Genomic DNA, 17515 nt, shown 5'->3' on the forward strand with positions numbered 1-17515 from the left:
TTTCACACAGAAATCCTACTCATATGATAGAATTTACAATAAATCCGATAGCCTAGCTAAGCAGGAATCGAATTCTCTCCTGTTCATTTATAGTTTTTTAATTTGTACAGATAAAATTGTCTTTCTATTTTTTCTTGAATAATTTTATCCTTAAATATTAAGAACTGATTCTTCTTTAGTTAATTTGAAAAAACAAACTTAAACTGTCAATTGCATGCTCTTTAAATGCACGCGCGTAACTATTCTTTAGCTTCTACCCCATTTTAATACAATCACATGCTCCCCTCATGTTATTTTGTTTCCCCTCATGATTCAATTACTTAATTATTTGCATGCAACACACTTGAATTGAAGTCATTTTTATTATTACTTAAAAAAAAAAAAAAAAATGCATGTTATCAAAGATATAAGCATTTCTCTTCCAATGCAAGCTGGTTCTGAGAGAATTTTATTGTTTAATATATCCTAAAATTATAATAAAATACGATCAATGCCATTCGTATGTGAAAATGACAGAACCCCTTCTCACATGTGACATGCCATTGTTCCAATTTTTTTTTTTTCTTTAAAAAAAAAAAAAAAAAAATCTGAAGCGTTTTACCAACTTGACCATCGATCTCATAATGCATGGTACGTAGTCTACAAGAGCAAGTTGCCCACTCCAACCCCACCCATGTCTCACTGGCTTTATGTGCATTATGACTAGACCGGATGATCCACACAAATTAATTATTGGATATTGCACATCTCTTGTACGGAGCTGAGGGCAATAAAACCAAAACATTTCTCAATGTAAATAAGTTTATATGAGATTCAACCTATCTGAATAAGTGACTAGACAGTTTAAAATTTATTTGAGTAAGTAAATCAATATAAGCTATCTCACATTAACATAATAGGATCCTCTTCATCTTCATCTCAAACGAAATTGATAGTATCTATTTCATTGTCATGATTTAAAGTTAGTGTATTTAACGGTCTATATGAAGTTAAAATTAACATCTTTGTTTAAAAATTTAAAATTGGACACAAATTTTAAGAAATTTGCTACAACATACTCTAATAAGTGACAAATATCATTGAGCATCTTTGAGTTTCTCAAAAATTAATGTTTGAGATCCTAAATTAGTAGAATATCACTAAATGACTCTTAATAATATTTTAAAAAATGAAGAAAAAAAAACATGTAAGAGATGACACTTATTAGTTATTAAAGTAGGTTGAAGGAAATTTCTGTCCTTTAAAATTATGTATCCATTAGATATACAAACCTTAAATTATGATCATGAAATGAATACTTAAAAGGAAGAAAATATTATTTTTTTGAAAATTTAAATAATATAAAATTAAATACATGAACTTTAAATTACGAAAATGAACGAAGACCATGAGGAAGAAAATTCTTCTTCCCCCCTATTAACATTACTAACACGTAATTGGTGTGGAGCACATGTAGCTATCCAATAAAAGATTCGTCACGTACTGTGAAATGCACTCAAAGTGCCAAACATCAGTGTTCTCCACCACTCACATCAGCCCACCTGGGCCGTCCGATGGGAAACCGGACATTTTCTACGATCAGAGATTCTGCATGTCCACCAACAACCCATGGGTCCGGGCAAGGACCACACCATTATGTACCGTCTCTGCTGTCGACTGCAGCAATCATCATGAATATACAGACAGACCAAACTAACTCGTAACTCGTAAGTTGGAAAACCCTCAAACCCACGCAAAATTCTAAAGCGTGCGTGCTTATGATTCAAAGTGCTTACGTGGATGAAAGAAAGGGTAAGCTGACGTGGACGGTATGCGTGTGGTTCACTCTGCGTACTGTGCAATAGAAGCAGCTAGACGATTATTACTGGCTCACTAATTAGCTTCTGTTGACTAGTAGTCGAGTGTAATGATACTGTTTAACTGAAATCACTTGTCATTGTTGTCATGCCTTGCCTTCGCCTGTCTACCAAGGTAAAACATACCTTCACGCACCCTTCAAGCCCGTGTGACACGCGCCCTGTCAGCAAAGTAAAAGACAAAAATTTCTTACAATTTTACAACTCAATTTTTAAAGGGAAATACTAAAACCCCAACACTTTTTCCTAAAAATCTCTTTATCAGATGATCTGATCTCATGTTTATCTATTTATTTTTTAAATGGATGAGATCATTTGAATTTTTTTTTTTTTTTTTTTTTTAAAGTGTTGGGTTGTTTAGCCTTTCTTATTTTTAAACAGACAAATATTTTTTTTTTTCAAACTTGATTGAAATTTTTTTCTTAAGCTTAATTTATAAAAATGACTTATATCCTTTGAACATGTGAGATGCATATTTTTTTATTAGGAAGGACAAAGTTAAAATAAATTTTACTAAAAACTCATGTATATATCACATGTTATTAAACACATGTCATTTTTATAAATTAAATTAGAAGAAGTTTCTAAAAACTCTGTCATTTTTTAAAATAACAGGTATTCATAATATTATTAAAAAAAATATTTGATTTGATTTTCTTATATATATATTTCGTATAAAAAATGTAGAAATTCATTATTAATATATGTAAGATTTACATGGATTAAATAATAATTTTTTTTTAAAAAAAAATGAACGAAAAAATGTCAGAAAATGACTCCATGAACATTTCTTAGAAAAAAATAATATAAAAACACATGTTATTAAAAAATAAATTACAGCTCATATTCTGAGGAAGAAATATATGTCACTTTTAAAATGAATTTGAAAAAGTTTTTTCCTAAAATTCAGTTTGTCCAAAACTTAATGGATGCCCTTAAATACACGCGATATGGCAACCACGCGCAGCAAGATGTCCCGTAAAGTGTGTGAATAGCAGGAGAGGAAAAAAAGTCTTTCTTTTTCAGCGAAAAAATAACCGTTGTGAGTGTATACGTGTCGCCCAAACCCATCCACCTGTCTCCTTCAACTCTCCTTTGGATTCTCTGCCTTGTCATATTGTATTCCTTGTTTGTTTGCTTGGGTTGTTCTGTTTTAAGGCAAAGAACCCATTCCCATCCCCTCTCTTACAAACCTCGTGAATCAATCTTGTTCTTCTTCTAGACTCGCGCGATCACCACGAATTCAGTCTGGCTTTTAGTTCTCTGATGGGCGCTCAATAAAACAAAGCAATGTTGAAATTTGCTGGTATTAATGTCTTTGTTCCCGTTACTCTGTTGCTGTGCTTTTTCAACAGTGCCATTACCATCGCAATCACTGAATTCGACTTGGGGACCTTAACTCTCAGCAGCCTCAAGCTCCTCGGAGACGCCCACATGAGCAATGGGAGCATAAGGCTCACCCCTGACCTCCCCGTCCCCAACTCCGGCGCCGGTCGGGTTCTCTACAGCAAACCGGTGAAGTTCCGGCAGCCGGGGACCCACTTTCCAGTGAGCTTCTCAACATTCTTCTCCTTCTCCGTCAACAACCTAAATCCCTCTTCGATCGGCGGCGGGCTCGCTTTCGTAATCTCCCCGGATGACGAGACCATCGGAGATGCCGGTGGGTTCCTCGGGCTCGTCACCGAGACGGGCTCGCCCTTGGGCTTCGTGGCGGTCGAGTTCGACACCCTGATGGACGTGGCGTTCAAGGACGTTAACGGAAACCACGTGGGCTTGGATCTGAACAGCATGGTTTCGTCACAGGTCGGCGATTTGGATGGCATTGAGATCGATCTTAAGAGCGGCAACTTGGTTAACGCGTGGATCGAGTACGACGGCTCCACCCAGGTGTTCAACATATCGGTTTCCTACTCGAATCTGAAACCCAAGGAACCACTCTTGTCGTTCAGTTTGGATTTAGATCAGTACGTGAGCGATTTTATGTACGTTGGATTCTCCGGGTCGACTCAGGGGAGCACAGAGATCCACAGTGTTGAATGGTGGAGCTTTAGTTCTTCGTTCGACACGAATTCGGGTTCTGGGACAGGGTCTTCACCGGCCACCCCTCCTCCAACGGCTACTTTGACGAATCCAACTGCTAACTCTGTAAAGTCACCGCCGCCTTCGGTGGCTCCCTCTGGGTCCGATTCAGCTTCGAGTACCTCGCAGAAAACAAGTAAGCCTTCGTCTTGTCATAACCAACTCTGTAAGGAAGGTCCGGGAGCTGTCGCCGGGGTGGTCACTGCCGGGGCTTTCGTTTTAGCTCTGTTCGCCGGCGCTCTAATCTGGGTGTACTCTAAGAGGATCAAACACGTAAAGAAACCCGATTCGCTTGCATCCGAAATTATCAAAATGCCGAAGGAATTCAGTTATAGGCAGCTCAAGTCGGCAACGAAGTGCTTCAATGCAAATAGAATCATCGGTCACGGCGCATTTGGGACCGTTTATAAGGGTATATTGCCGGAGACCGGCGACATTATGGCGGTGAAGAGATGCAGTCATAGCAGTCAGGGGAAGAATGAATTTCTATCTGAATTGTCCATAATTGGAACTCTTAGGCATCGAAATCTTGTTCGGCTTCAAGGCTGGTGCCACGAGAAGGGTGAAATCTTATTAGTCTACGACTTGATGCCCAACGGCAGCCTTGATAAAGCTCTGTTCGAAGCGAGAACGCCTTTGCCATGGCCTCACAGGCGGAAAGTTTTATTCGGGGTCGCCTCTGCTCTGGCTTATTTGCATCAAGAATGCGAAAACCAGGTGATTCACAGAGATGTAAAGAGCAGTAACATAATGTTGGACGAGGGATTCAATGCCCGGCTAGGAGATTTCGGTTTGGCGAGGCAAATTGAGCACGACAAATCCCCGGATGCAACGGTGGCAGCCGGAACAATGGGGTATTTGGCGCCGGAGTATCTCCTAACCGGTAGAGCAACAGAAAAAACTGATGTGTTTAGCTATGGAGCTGTGGTTCTTGAAGTGGCTAGCGGAAGAAGACCAATTGAGAAAGAAACTGTAGCCGCTGCCGGGAAAGCTGGGGTTTGCAGCAATTTGGTGGAATGGGTTTGGAGTTTACACAGAGAAGAGAGGCTGTTGGCGGCGGCGGATGCGCGGCTCGCCGGTGAGTTTGATGAGGGGGAGATGAGGAAGATTCTTTTAGTTGGGCTGGCTTGCTCTCATCCTGACCCATTGGCTAGACCGACAATGAGGGGCGTCGTCCAGATGCTTGTGGGTGAGGCTGAAGTCCCCATTGTTCCAACAACAAAGCCCTCCATGAGTTTCAGCACTTCCCACCTCTTGCTCAGCCTGCAGGATAGTGTTTCTGATTGCAATGCTCTCATCAATATGTCCATCTCCTCATCGGAGGCCGGCGGCGCCGCCGATATGGTTTGATCAAGACCAGAGATTGAATTTGCTCTTTTTGATTGGCTTAATTATTAGTGTATGTATTCATTTGTTTATGTATAAATTATAATAACGCGGTAATTAACCTGCAGTTTTTTTAGCACAAGTTTTAGGACCCTTGGGGGGTGAGGTGCAATTTTGGTTGTAATCCACAGTAGAGTGGCTGAGAATGGTGGTTGGTGCGTGGAGGGGGAAAATAAATTGGTTATGGTGGTGGAGTGGGAGGTCCTTTTCTTCGACTTCCATTGATTGGATAGGTGGGTTTGTGGAGGGGTGGGGGTGGTTGCTTTCACAAGCAATCCCCCCATAAGTCAAAAGTTGAGATTAGGGTTTGAGTAGAGGCTTGGTAAAGTATAGTGACAAAAAGGAGTGCATATTTATTATTGTTCCCTTTTTTTTTTTTAAGATGTCTTTTTATTGTTTCTGGTGCGGAAAACGGCACAATAATATGAATATTGAGTGGACATTTTCTTCTTCCTTCCTACCATGCCATGATTTCTTGTTTTGGTCCATCTTTTGGGTTGCTTTTCTTTTCTACTGTTTGTGATTTATTGAATGGCTGGGTCATGGGTGTTTGTGTTGAAAAAAAAAAATCATTGCTTGAAAGGAAAAACTAGGCAATTCGGTGGTCGTCTTTTGTTGAAAAAGTCTTGGCTCAAAAGTTTGAGCAAAAGCAGATTAATTAGCTACTTTCACCATTAAACATTTTCACACCCATTTATTATTATTATTTGGGATGAATATTTTCAGGACCATTTAAGCTCATTTGGATTTTTTCATGCATGTTATGATTCCTGCTCTTATGGCCCCAGATCCAGCACACCATGTCGGAATTGAATCTGCTACGTTTTTAATTCATTGACTAGACCTAACTCTGTCCATGTCTCTTGCATTTAAATGCACGAAACGGCGCAGAAAATTCCCGCTTTGAATTGGCTTAATCTTTGTAGTATTAACTGTAACAGCGGTCCTTATACATCTCAAAGACGGTCGATAAAACAAAATCGAAAAGAGAATATTTGGGCTCTCGCAATAACTAAAATGTGTATCATGCTTGAATCTAATTGGGACACAGAAATTGATTTTGCTTTAGAACTCAGGAAGAGATTCCTTGCTGTTGTGATGCATGGCTTGTTGATGCTGTGACTTGTGGTGCCAAATATTCGTGGTCACGTGGTATGGTATGATTGGGCTAAACAGTTGGATTATTTTATCCATATAAAATCACAAAGGGCTCGAAATCTTAGATACTGTGAAAAGTACCCATTACCGACATTGATGATATATGCGACGCATTAAGCATATCGTTTTAGCCAACAGTCTTGTCTGCTTTACAAATTTAAAAATAACGTAAGAAAGAAGAGATTAGGTTAGGAAAATATGGAAAACTACTAAACTAGTGTCGGATCCTTGAAGTGCCAGGTGGATTTGGATGGTTCCAATCAAATGGGTACCCACAGGATCTGCTAAAACTAGGCTTTTCGGCAACCAAATGCTGTGGGTAAAACAACTTTCCTGGTTTTGGATTACGTTGGGCTTTTTGGGAAGATCTATGCTGAGCTCAGTGTTTTTGGGTGCACGTGGTCATAGCTTGGGCTTTAAAGTTCATAGTAATTAGTAAGGCCTGTATATGGGTGCATCGGAAGTAAGGCTAGCAATTTTAACGTAATTTTAAGATTAAGATTTTGGTTAACTGGATCTGGGTACCTGTTTAATAAACGGTTCATATAGTGTCAGCTCGCGGCTTCACGGGTTGACCCATTTATTATTATTATTTTTTTTTTTACTTAAATTTTTAACCCCAAAAAAATAAAAAATAAATTGTCATTCATTTGTTTTGTATTGCATGCTATAGATGTCCATTGGAATTTGACAAGTATCTCAAAATTGAGCTAAATAGATTGTCCATATGTTTGTTGCATTTATGCAAGTTATTTTCAGATATGTTGAGATGTAGCTTTTGTTGTTTTGGAGGCTTTCTATCAATTCTTCCGACCACCATTGTTTTTTCAATTAAAAACTGAAACATTGCTGCTTGGTTGCTTGGATTTTGTCATAAAAATTAAAATGACTTTACTGTCGAGTCGAGTCGGGTCGAAACCTATTGATAGTTAAATTAAACGTGTTCATGAGTCGAGTCATGCCAACCCAAAATGACACGTTTATCTAAACGAGTTACACGTGTCATATTACCCGTTAAAAAAAGTGTCATGTTCGGATTTGAGTGTTCAACACGTTCATATAAACGTGTCAGGTTCGGGTTGGCATAAACAGGTTCGTAGGTCAACCGGATTGACAAGAACCCGACACGCCAACCTATTTTGCCGGCCCAATTTGGAAGTAGTTAATCTAAAATTGCAATATGTATTCATTTCCCAGGCCCATTAACAAATCTATAAAGACCCAAATTCCAAGCACAAACCTTTTATATATATTCGAGATTGAATTATGTAACATTAATTCAAATGATAAAATTTTATTAATAATTAATTAAATAATAATTAGTATAGATTTATAAAAAAATAAAAAAATAAATAAGGGTAAAATCCACATACCCCCTCAAACTATCACCTAATTGACAATATTCCCGCTAAATTTTCAATTATGACAATGTCCTATCCAAACTATCAAAATTGGTCAATGCCCCCAATGATTAAAATACCCTTAAAATTAAAAAAAAAATTAAAAATTAAAAAAGAAATAAAAATTCAAAAAGTAGGGTATGGTGTTTAAAAATTTTAATTTTTTTTCTTAAATAACAAAATTATTTTATTTTATTTTATTTTTTCTTTTTTCAAATGTATTGGAGTATTTTGTTGTCTTATTGAAAAAAAAAAAATTATGGTCATTGTTTGTCTTTTTGCTGGCCTTGGGATGACCTTGTCAATATTTTAGTAGTTTATGAGAGTCATTGTTACAATTGAAAGTTTGAGAAAACATTGTCAATTGGGTAGTAATTTGAAGAGAGTACGTGAATTTTTTCCAAAAAATAAATAATTATAATATTTACTTTATATAAAAAATAAATATGTTAATTAAATCACTCGTGAACAGGCTTGAGTCTGTTGAGAAAAATAAATGAACCACAAAGAAATCATTTAGCTTGAACTCGAAAATATTCGAAATAAAATTAACAAAAACCGAATTTCAACATTTATTACACTTGATTAGAGCCATACTTAAAAAAGGGTTGTATTGTGTCGCTCTTTATACTTTGTTAGCCTTGCTTGTTGCCATAGGGACGACCCTTTAGGAGGAATAGGATCCTCTCCATTTCAAAATTCTTCAATTTCTTCTATTTAGTGCATTTTGAAGGGTATTGCATTTAATACACTACCCTTATTAAAACTTTTGGACAACACTACCTTTCAAAATGCACTAAATAAAAAAAATTGAAGAATTTTAAAATGGAGAGGATTATTTTCCCCTTTAGGGACTTTGAACTCAAGACCTGATAATAACTAACAGTCTAAAACTTATGAAAGTCTCCTAAAGCCACTGGAGCCATCATTTTTTATTATTTTTATTTTTTTAATCATTATATTAAAAAAATTATATATTATGAGGTTGATGAACAGTTTTATGAAATAAAAATATAATTTTTAATATTATTCTTAAAAATAATAAGACTACTTATTTTTTTTTAAAAAAATGAATGCTATTATTTTTCTTAATCCTAGCCTCCTAGGTAGATATTATTTTCTAAGAAGGCAAAAAAAAAAAACTTATTACTGATCCCTTTTTATTTTTATTTTTTATTTTTAAGAAAACAATATACATATAAGATTAAGAGAACATTAGCAAGAATCGTAGTATTTTTTTTATTTTTTAAATTAATAATAATAATATTATATATATATATATATGTGTGTGATAGTTGTAACATATATAAACCAGAAACGATATAATTCATTTATTTTTCATCTATTTTTTAACAATCTTTATAGTGAATTGATGAATCAACTTTACAAATTTAATGGTTAATTTATTAAATTTTTTAGAAAAGATAAAAAAAAATTAAGAAAAAAAATATTGACGTGAATCATTTCAATATATAAACTGTAAATTTATAAACTATATATCAATATGAAGGGGTGCTAAAATATATATATATATATATATATATATATATATATGAAGAGATAAAATTATAGTTTAAAGCATTATGACCTTTTAAGGCAGGTAAAGGAAATAGTGTCAAAAAAAAAAAAGGCAGGTAAAGTAAATAAGCGAAACGCTGGGGGCAAAATTAAATTAGTTGCCCAGGCTGCCATAAAGTCATGTGTCAATTTCTGTTCAGACTTTGGCTCTGTTTTCCATCCGGTCAGATCTCACCCTCCTTTTGTTTTCTCCAAGCTTTTATTTGGTTCAATCCGTACGGTTAGCTTGCCCAGGAGCTCCTTCCCGAGCTGATCTATTTGGCTGATCTGAGTCGCAGCCATGGACGAGGAGTTCGAGTTCGCTGACAAGGTCCCTCCCGCCTTCGATCGCATGGTACGCTTTCACACAAAACCCTAAATCTACATCATTTTTCTACATTACTTTGCGAGATCTGTATTAATAGGATTAAGGTTTAGGTTTCCAATTCGTAGATCAATTCTTGACTATAATTCAGATGATTTGTATTGATCGATCGAGTCTTTGTTATTACGTTTTGTGCTATCCGTTTTGATTGTTTCGGCAGAAAATTTTCCGGAAAACCTTCTCTAGGAAAGTTGCCTTTTCTTAGGAGGAAAATTTATCATGCATGTTCGGGAAGGTTCTGGAAATTGTAAATCGATAAACCTTATAGTTTCGTTTACTTACCGGGTAAATCTTTTCATGCATAAACAAACAGAGTTGAGAAGGAATTAGTTCAGTCGACGAATATTTTAGATATATTCTGCTGTATTTTCTCAGATATATTGAACGTGGAACTTATCTGAAATTTTAAATCATTGATTCATTTTGTTTATGTAATTCAACGAAAATTTAATGAATTTTTGGTCTTAATTTCTTGCAAAGTTCTATTTCACTTCAATATGAGGAGGTCATCATCCACATTCTGTTCAGATTCAACGAATTGCATTTGGTCTTCGTCCCATACTGTTTAATGGAGGAATTAGTTTTCAGTCAACCAAAATTTTGGATTGATCCGAACCCTCAGGATGCCTAATAATATTCATGTTAATTTCTCTTTATTTTTTGCTTTCTACGATCAATCTTATATAAATGATTTGTTGAGAAATGACAATATGCATGAAGATGCTCACCTTCCTTGTCGACCATCTTTTAAGTTCTAAGCATTATGTTAAAACTGTTCACTCTCCATAAATGTCTGTCTACTCTATGAAGGTATTGGTACGCTTGAATAGACCTTCGTTGATAAATCAAAAAATGATTTGATTCTCAATCATAGAAGCTTCTATAAAACAGCACATGGAGGCAATTTAGGATAAATAAGATCTGTGGCATCCTTCTTACTACCAATTCCATAGATTTTGACCAAAAAGTTGATCAATTTGATCAAAAATCATTCTAAACAGAGATGTGTTATTTCTTACACGTGATCAATAAGTTTGCAGGAAATCGACATCAATTTCAATCTTAAACAGCTCTATTTATTTCTGAAGACAACCAAGTAAGAATTGATTCAGATGATTGAATAAAAAATTTTCTAGTTTTGTCCAATGCAGTTCGAGCTGATCCTAACGGATAATGCCAAGTGGATCTTTTGGGTATATGTGATTGTTTCCATTAGCCCCACACCGACTATGGGGTAGGTTATGCCCCAGAATCTCATATCAAGAGTAATGATAGAGCTTCATTAGACTGGAATCAATGAATCTCATATCAAGAGTAATGATAGAGCTTCGTTAGACTGGAATTAATCTTAAAGTTCAGCGATTTGTGTATGTTTTAGAGCCAACTTTATAATAGGTCCACAACATTTCCTCACAGAATAAAACACTAATGTTAATGTTGTTAGGCCATAAGCTGGATTGATTGTGTAAATGTCCCATGGTGGGTTAAGTCACCCTTTCTCGATTTCTTAATTGTAGTTGTTTGCTGACTGACGTGTCCTTGCAATGACATTATTTGCTTTTGCTTTGCAATGATTAGGAAAATGTGATCAAGGATGCCGGAGCCAAAGGGTTTAACCCAGGATTGATTGTGCTGCTTGTTGTTGTTGGGCTATTGTCGATATTCCTTATTGGAAATTATGTACTTTACCTGTATGCACAAAAAACCATTCCTCCAAGGAAAAAGAAGCCTGTCTCCAAGAAGAAGATGAAGAGGGAGAGACTGAAGCAAGGTGTCTCTGCACCTGGAGAGTAGAAACTTAAGATGTGCTTTCTCTTGTTCTTCTCAATGTTGAACTCTTGTTATGAGAAATTTTCCTACCTCTGGTGTTGAGAGAGAGAGAGAATGTTATGATACTTTCTTTAATTTCCCTTGGTACTGGATCGAATTTTAACTTTATAATTAGAAGTTTACCTTACGTTTGGGTAGACCAAGAATTAAGAATGCTTTCTTTGTTTTCCAGATGGAGTTTGCCATGTTGTTCGTCCCTGTTGTTTACTTGTCTTTTCTGTTTTATTCTAGGGGTGTGTGGAAGGGTTGGTCATTCTTTAACCAAATTTTAGCTTTAAAAAATGGGAAATACTAGGGGTACTAACTCTTTTACTATCAGATGAATATTAACGAGTATTAACATCATGTGGAGTTTATTTATTGGTATTCGTAACATTTTTCTTTATTAATTGTTTTGATCATCTCTAATGAATAAGTTTCACATCATCATGTTAGTGCGCATATGTTAGTAAAATAGTTGGTACCATTAGCATTTGTCTTAAAAAAATTACATTATTTTTTTTAATTTTAGCTATTCACTTTTTCTAAAATACTTATATTTCACGTTTTCTTTTAGCTATCTACTTTATTTCTCAATTTAAATATTTTTTTCTTTATTATTACTTTCCAAATTTTAGCTATTGAGCTCATGACTCAACAACAAAAAAATATTGCCTATTGCAGGAACAACGGGTATGCAAAAATGATGAATTGTTTTTACTCTGTAGAGTATATTTAAAAACTCAAGCATATGAGAAGCATATATTTTCTTACTAGTGCATGTTATGCTTTTCACATGTATTAAGAATATGTTACTTTATTAGACTGATTTTAATAAATTAATTACAAATCAATTAGTTTGTAATTAATTAATGTCCATTTATCCATCAGGCCGTATTGGTATTGTGGTAGTGAAATTATTTTTTGTTCTAATATGCTCTGGTTACCGGATACGACATAGAGAGTGCCAACTTTACAATTTTTTTTATTTTTTTTTCTTTTAACATTAATGAATGTATTATATTCGGGGTGTTCAGTATTTTCATTTGAAATCTTGAACCTAGAACTAGTTGGGGTGGAGTAGATACTGAAAGGGTAAATTACATTTTTGTCCTCTTAAGCACTATAATTCCGACCTATAAATTACAAAAATATTTAGTTATTCCTAGGTAAGATTTGGTCGTTAGTTTGATGAAAAATGTTACACATGATTATCTTGTCAGATGGCTTGTTTGGCAATGCTTTTAGTAGATAATAATAATAATAATAAATTAACAAAAAATTTAAAATATGAAACACTCAAAACTACTTTCATCTTTATGTCACATCACAATTGAATGACAAAAAAACACTCTAAAAAGTTCTAACATATAAACTCGGAGTTATTTTAAAGTGACTAATATTGTATTGTTTTCCATAAAGACGGTGTACCAGTAATGTGATTAAAAAAACAACAAAACCTAAAGCAAAGGGGTGGCCAAATGTGATTAAGGTTCGTTTGACCATTCCTTTACCAGCTGCCTTCTCATGTATTGAAACATTTTAATCTCTCAATGTGCTTCAACCATTGCCAAGAAAAAAGGTAAGAGGAAAATGAAGCAGAAACAACGCAACGTCGTCTCAAGACCCCAAATACTCCTGCTTGTTTCTAATGCCAATTTTCCTTTTGGCTTGCAAAGATCTCAAAGGATAATAAATTGTAAACAGTTCCAATATTCCTCTTACCACTTGGAACATCTTCAACAACCCTTGGTTATTTTAGCTAACGAGAAAGTATAATTTTTTATTTTTTTTATTTTACCTAATACTTTTTCAATACTTCAACACACACACACACACACACACATATATATATATATATATATATATATATTTCATTCATTATTTTTTAAAAATATTATTTTTCAGCATTTTTTATTTTTATTTTCTTAAGCCACAGTCAACCATCACTGCAAATAGCTTCAAAAACTATTGAAAATTAAGAACAAAAACCACAAAATTTAGAGTGATGATAAACAACATGAGAGCTGCAAACCAAATTTGAAGCATTGTTGAGTAGCCATTGAAGCTTACAAGCAGATGGAACCAGATCTGAAGCACACGATCATTAACTTCTCAACTTCGAACCCAACCGGCGACGACTACTGTACCTCCATGGATGGCAAACTTGAATCTGAGCGGCTCTAACTCAGGTCATGGATCAGAACCCGAGTCAACTGCCCGAGTTGAAATACGACGCTATAGAGGACAAACACGAATGCATCACAATACAACCCTGTTCATGAAAGAAGACGACGACATGTACGACATTGAATGGCAAGCTGCTCCTTGGGGGGATGAGGCCGTAGCTCTGAATCATTGAGTTCGTGATTTGCACGAAGAAACACAAGCAATACAAGATGAGAGAGAGAGAGAGAGAGAGAGAGAAAATGAGCTACTGAAATAGATAAAAAAAAAAAAAAAAAAAAAAAGAGACACGAGCAATGAAGAAGATGAAAAAGAAAATATTAAAAAATTAGAACATTTTGCTTACCAAACCAAAAAATTATAAAGACAATAGACATCCACAAACATCACGTATGATAAACAGGATATATAGTTGAAGTTTACATTATTTATGTGTTTACCCAAACGAAGCAAGATCAGATAATCCCAATACAGTTTATGCAATATCATATCACACTGGTACCATATATAGACAGTACAAGTTTTCACGCCATGGGAAGAAGCTCTTAGGCTCCGCGGCCCATGCTCTGCTCCACCGGAGGCATCATAACCAGGATTGGTAGAGCATTGAACCCGGGATGCAGCAATCTACGACGGAGCTCACGGCCTTCCTGACAAAGAGAGCACGAGTGGCAGCAAAAGTGAGTTGCAAAGTCACATGCAGTCTCACATTGTTCACGCTGCGCCTCATCCTCCAGAAAGCTTCCGCAGCACCCACATGACCTATGAAATGCCTCACAGCTGCCCTGTTTGTCATAATAATATCATATAAGAAGATTCAAGAGCTCTCATTCAATATTATTATTAAAAATTCTATTGAAAGAGTTACCATAATATTACATTATTCAAAAACGTTGTTTAACTGCATGGAACAGCAGGACTGAAAGGGATTTTTAAGTATTCTTTTACCAACTAATAAGTTATGTTAGCACTTGGATCCTACAGAACATTTAAGAGTACCTGTGGTTTCACAAGCCCATGATCACCAAAAAAAAAAAAAATCTACTAATAAAGTCATCCGCCCGTGTTATAATATGCTCATAACAATGGCGTCAATGCCAAAATATATGGTCACTAAAAACCATGATTGGAATTGAAATACTTCATTTTTCTAACCAACACAATGACACCAGCTTAAAGAAAAGAAGGTGCTATTTATCAAAACTAAAGAAATATAGGAAAGAGCAAAAACAAGCGATGATGACTGATGCATAAATAAGATTTCAAAAAATGCATCTCTCTTATAAAAAGCAAAGTCAATACAACTTAGCCACGCATGTCCCACTTCCAAGGCCAGTAATCTCACAAGATACCATGCTAATAGTTACTACACAAAGCTTTGTTGATAGATAGAGAATGTGGAAGTACTTTGCAATAAGAAAGAAATGCCACAGAATACAAAATGAATAATTGACAAATCCCAGAAGTTGCAGACAAACAAACATAACCACACAAAAGACAACATATGCAATGATGCAAAATAAAAATCTAGCAAGTTGGGGGGGGGGAGGGGGAGGGGGGGAGGGGGGGGGGGGGGGGTTGTGTTGTTAGAGAGAGAAACTTGCCTCTAGGTTGAACTTCCGACGAATGGCAGTTCGGCTAGCAGATGAAAACCATGGTGCAAGGCAGTTCCAACCAAAGACGGAATTCCCAAGCAAACATAGACCAGTGTAACTCAAGCAGTGACATGCAAAACTCCCAGGAGTAGATGCAAGTCTCTCTGCATTGCTTCCATACAGCACACAAGGAGCCACACTTCCAAGAAGGCCTAGCCAAACGCCATAACATTAAGAAAAAAGATTGAAAATGGCAGTTGAAAAATATATCAATTTACAAAGAAAATCTCATAATTCAGTAGTGTCGCATTCCAAATGCGGAAAAGATAAATGGAAACATGGTTTTGTATCCAATTATTTCTAAATGGGTTCAAAAAATTTTGTCGTACAACAATCAAATTCACCTCATGTGAAGGGGAGATCTTAATTCTTAATTCTTGACATCTTTTTCCGAGCTTCATGTAATGTATCACAAGATTACAAGTTCTCATTCATCACAATTTTCCTTACAAATTTCATGAATAAAATTAATCAAAGAATTTCAACTCCTCCTGTGCTTCTTAAAAAATATAAAAACCGATCCTTCATCAAAGTTCATATAGAAACAACATTATGCAACTGACGGACCGAAGTCAGAACTTTATTCGATGCCCTAAAACATATAAATAAGAAGACAAAAACTCCCTAATCAAACATTCCACACCAGTAAATACACGAACATAGATCCAGATTCGATCTCATTTTGAAATGAAACAACAGATTTGATATCGCAAGCTTAGTTTTATCTTTGATCCTATCAAAAAAAAAGTTTTATCTTTGATCCAATGTTTTAGCACCAAAATTCAACACAAACAAAAAATCCCAAATCCAAATCCAAGGCAAAAAAAAAAAAAAGAAAAGGAAAATATAGCAGAGCTAACCCGGGCACAAATAACCCAAATACCCAAAAATCACAGAATGCCAAAATCCCAATCATAGCTAATAAAAAAATAAAAAAATAAAATAAAACCGAAATGACTCACAAACTTCAAGATCGCTGCTACAGAACTCGTCGCTGCGTCCGAAACAAGCGAAGAGGCTCGAGTCCCAGTGGGTCCGGCCCATCGGCTCGCCCACCACGCTCCCGTGCCCCAACGGCAATCCGTCGGCGGTCCACCCGTACCCGCCTAAATTCATGGGTACCGGAGCCGGAGCTTTCTTGGCATCCTCTTCTCCCAGCTGGTTGCCCAAGAGCGGGCTCGATTCCTCGTGTTTGTCATTCTTGTCGTCGTGATTAGCCATTGGATTGTGAGTGAATTGAAACGGTAGAAGAAGAATGGGTGTGGAAACGAAGCCAAGGGTCAGTCTCTCGTAGTTGTAACTTGTAAGGTCCGCCACAAACCGTGTCCGCGTTCTCTCTACCCTTCACACGACACCTGTCCCCTCAAAAAGTCAATAATAGATCAAATTTTTTAATAATAATTTCAAATTAATTATGATTTTTTTTTTTAACAAAAATTAAATTATGATTTTAAACGTTACATTTGCCTTCTAACTTTACTTTATATTATAATCAAATAAGCGTAAATGTAGTATGAGTATTCACAGCATTTTTCTTCTCATTTTTTTTTTAAAAAATTTAGGGAATAAAACGATTTTTTACTTCCTTATTCAAATACACTTCACAATAACTTCCCTTTATATTTCCCTAAAACATTAAAATATTATTTTGTTTACATTTTTTTTGTTTTTATATTCATTTATTTTGCATAGTAAAGTATGAGAGGAGAGAGAATGTCATTTTTTATGATTATAATAAACTATGTGGATTGCTACAGTTGAAAATATAGAGAAGCTGTTGTAGGTTGTGATTTTTTTTTAATTTTTCCCTATGTAGAAGGAAGGGAAACAGCTTTAAGGTAGCTGCTAGGAATGCTCTTAGGGCTTTATTTCTATACGTAGGTCATAAACTGAACCACGTAAAATCTTTTGTGTCTATTTTATTATTCCGCAATTTATTTCTTTTTCAATTTCATTATGAATTTCTTCACGTGTGTCAATAGTCATTTAGGTGCTTTTTAGCGGCGCGTGGTTAGCCGACGGTGGCACATGAAACACGTGAAG

The 17515-nt window shown here is 35.6% G+C and overlaps 3 protein-coding genes across 3 annotated transcripts; 2 read left to right on the plus strand and 1 right to left on the minus strand.

The window, feature by feature from the left end:
- The first annotated feature begins 3003 nt into the window (after positions 1-3003).
- LOC132161636 (Concanavalin A-like lectin protein kinase family protein) lies at positions 3004-5397 on the plus strand. Its single transcript, XM_059571796.2, has one exon. It carries the CDS (start codon positions 3147-3149, stop codon positions 5283-5285), a length of 2139 nt encoding a protein of 712 aa, XP_059427779.2. The 5' UTR covers positions 3004-3146; the 3' UTR covers positions 5286-5397.
- Positions 5398-9590: 4193 nt separating this feature from the next.
- LOC132191957 (DNA-binding protein S1FA) lies at positions 9591-11822 on the plus strand. Its single transcript, XM_059607106.2, has 2 exons — positions 9591-9791; positions 11400-11822. Exons 1-2 carry the CDS (start codon positions 9738-9740, stop codon positions 11613-11615), a joined length of 270 nt encoding a protein of 89 aa, XP_059463089.1. The 5' UTR covers positions 9591-9737; the 3' UTR covers positions 11616-11822.
- Positions 11823-14193: 2371 nt separating this feature from the next.
- On the minus strand, positions 14194-16794 carry LOC132191823 (PLAC8 family protein). The gene is made up of 3 exons (XM_059606933.2): positions 16435-16794; positions 15422-15624; positions 14194-14602 (listed from the first exon to the last, which is right to left on the minus strand). The coding sequence occupies exons 1-3, from the start codon at positions 16691-16693 to the stop codon at positions 14363-14365; spliced, it is 702 nt and encodes a 233-aa protein (XP_059462916.2). The 5' UTR covers positions 16694-16794; the 3' UTR covers positions 14194-14362.
- Between the last annotated feature and the right edge of the window lie 721 nt (positions 16795-17515).

This window comes from Corylus avellana, chromosome 10 (genome assembly GCF_965113065.1).
Source record: "Corylus avellana chromosome 10, dhCorAvel1.hap1.2, whole genome shotgun sequence".
Lineage (NCBI taxonomy): Eukaryota > Viridiplantae > Streptophyta > Magnoliopsida > Fagales > Betulaceae > Corylus > Corylus avellana.

Bases quoted from the DNA above. Each gene is read 5' to 3' on its own strand.
- LOC132161636 (XM_059571796.2), top strand. From the start codon at position 3,147: ATGTTGAAATTTGCTGGTATTAATGTCTTTGTTCCCGTTACTCTGTTG.
- LOC132191957 (XM_059607106.2), top strand. From the start codon at position 9,738: ATGGACGAGGAGTTCGAGTTCGCTGACAAGGTCCCTCCCGCCTTCGAT. The intron at 9,792-11,399 runs GTACGCTTTCAC...TGCAATGATTAG, and splicing joins CTCCCGCCTTCGATCGCATG to GAAAATGTGATCAAGGATGC.
- LOC132191823 (XM_059606933.2), bottom strand. From the start codon at position 16,693: ATGGCTAATCACGACGACAAGAATGACAAACACGAGGAATCGAGCCCG. The intron at 15,625-16,434 runs GTGAGTCATTTC...GCGTTTGGCTAG, and splicing joins TAGCAGCGATCTTGAAGTTT to GCCTTCTTGGAAGTGTGGCT. The intron at 14,603-15,421 runs GCAAGTTTCTCT...TATGACAAACAG, and splicing joins GTCGGAAGTTCAACCTAGAG to GGCAGCTGTGAGGCATTTCA.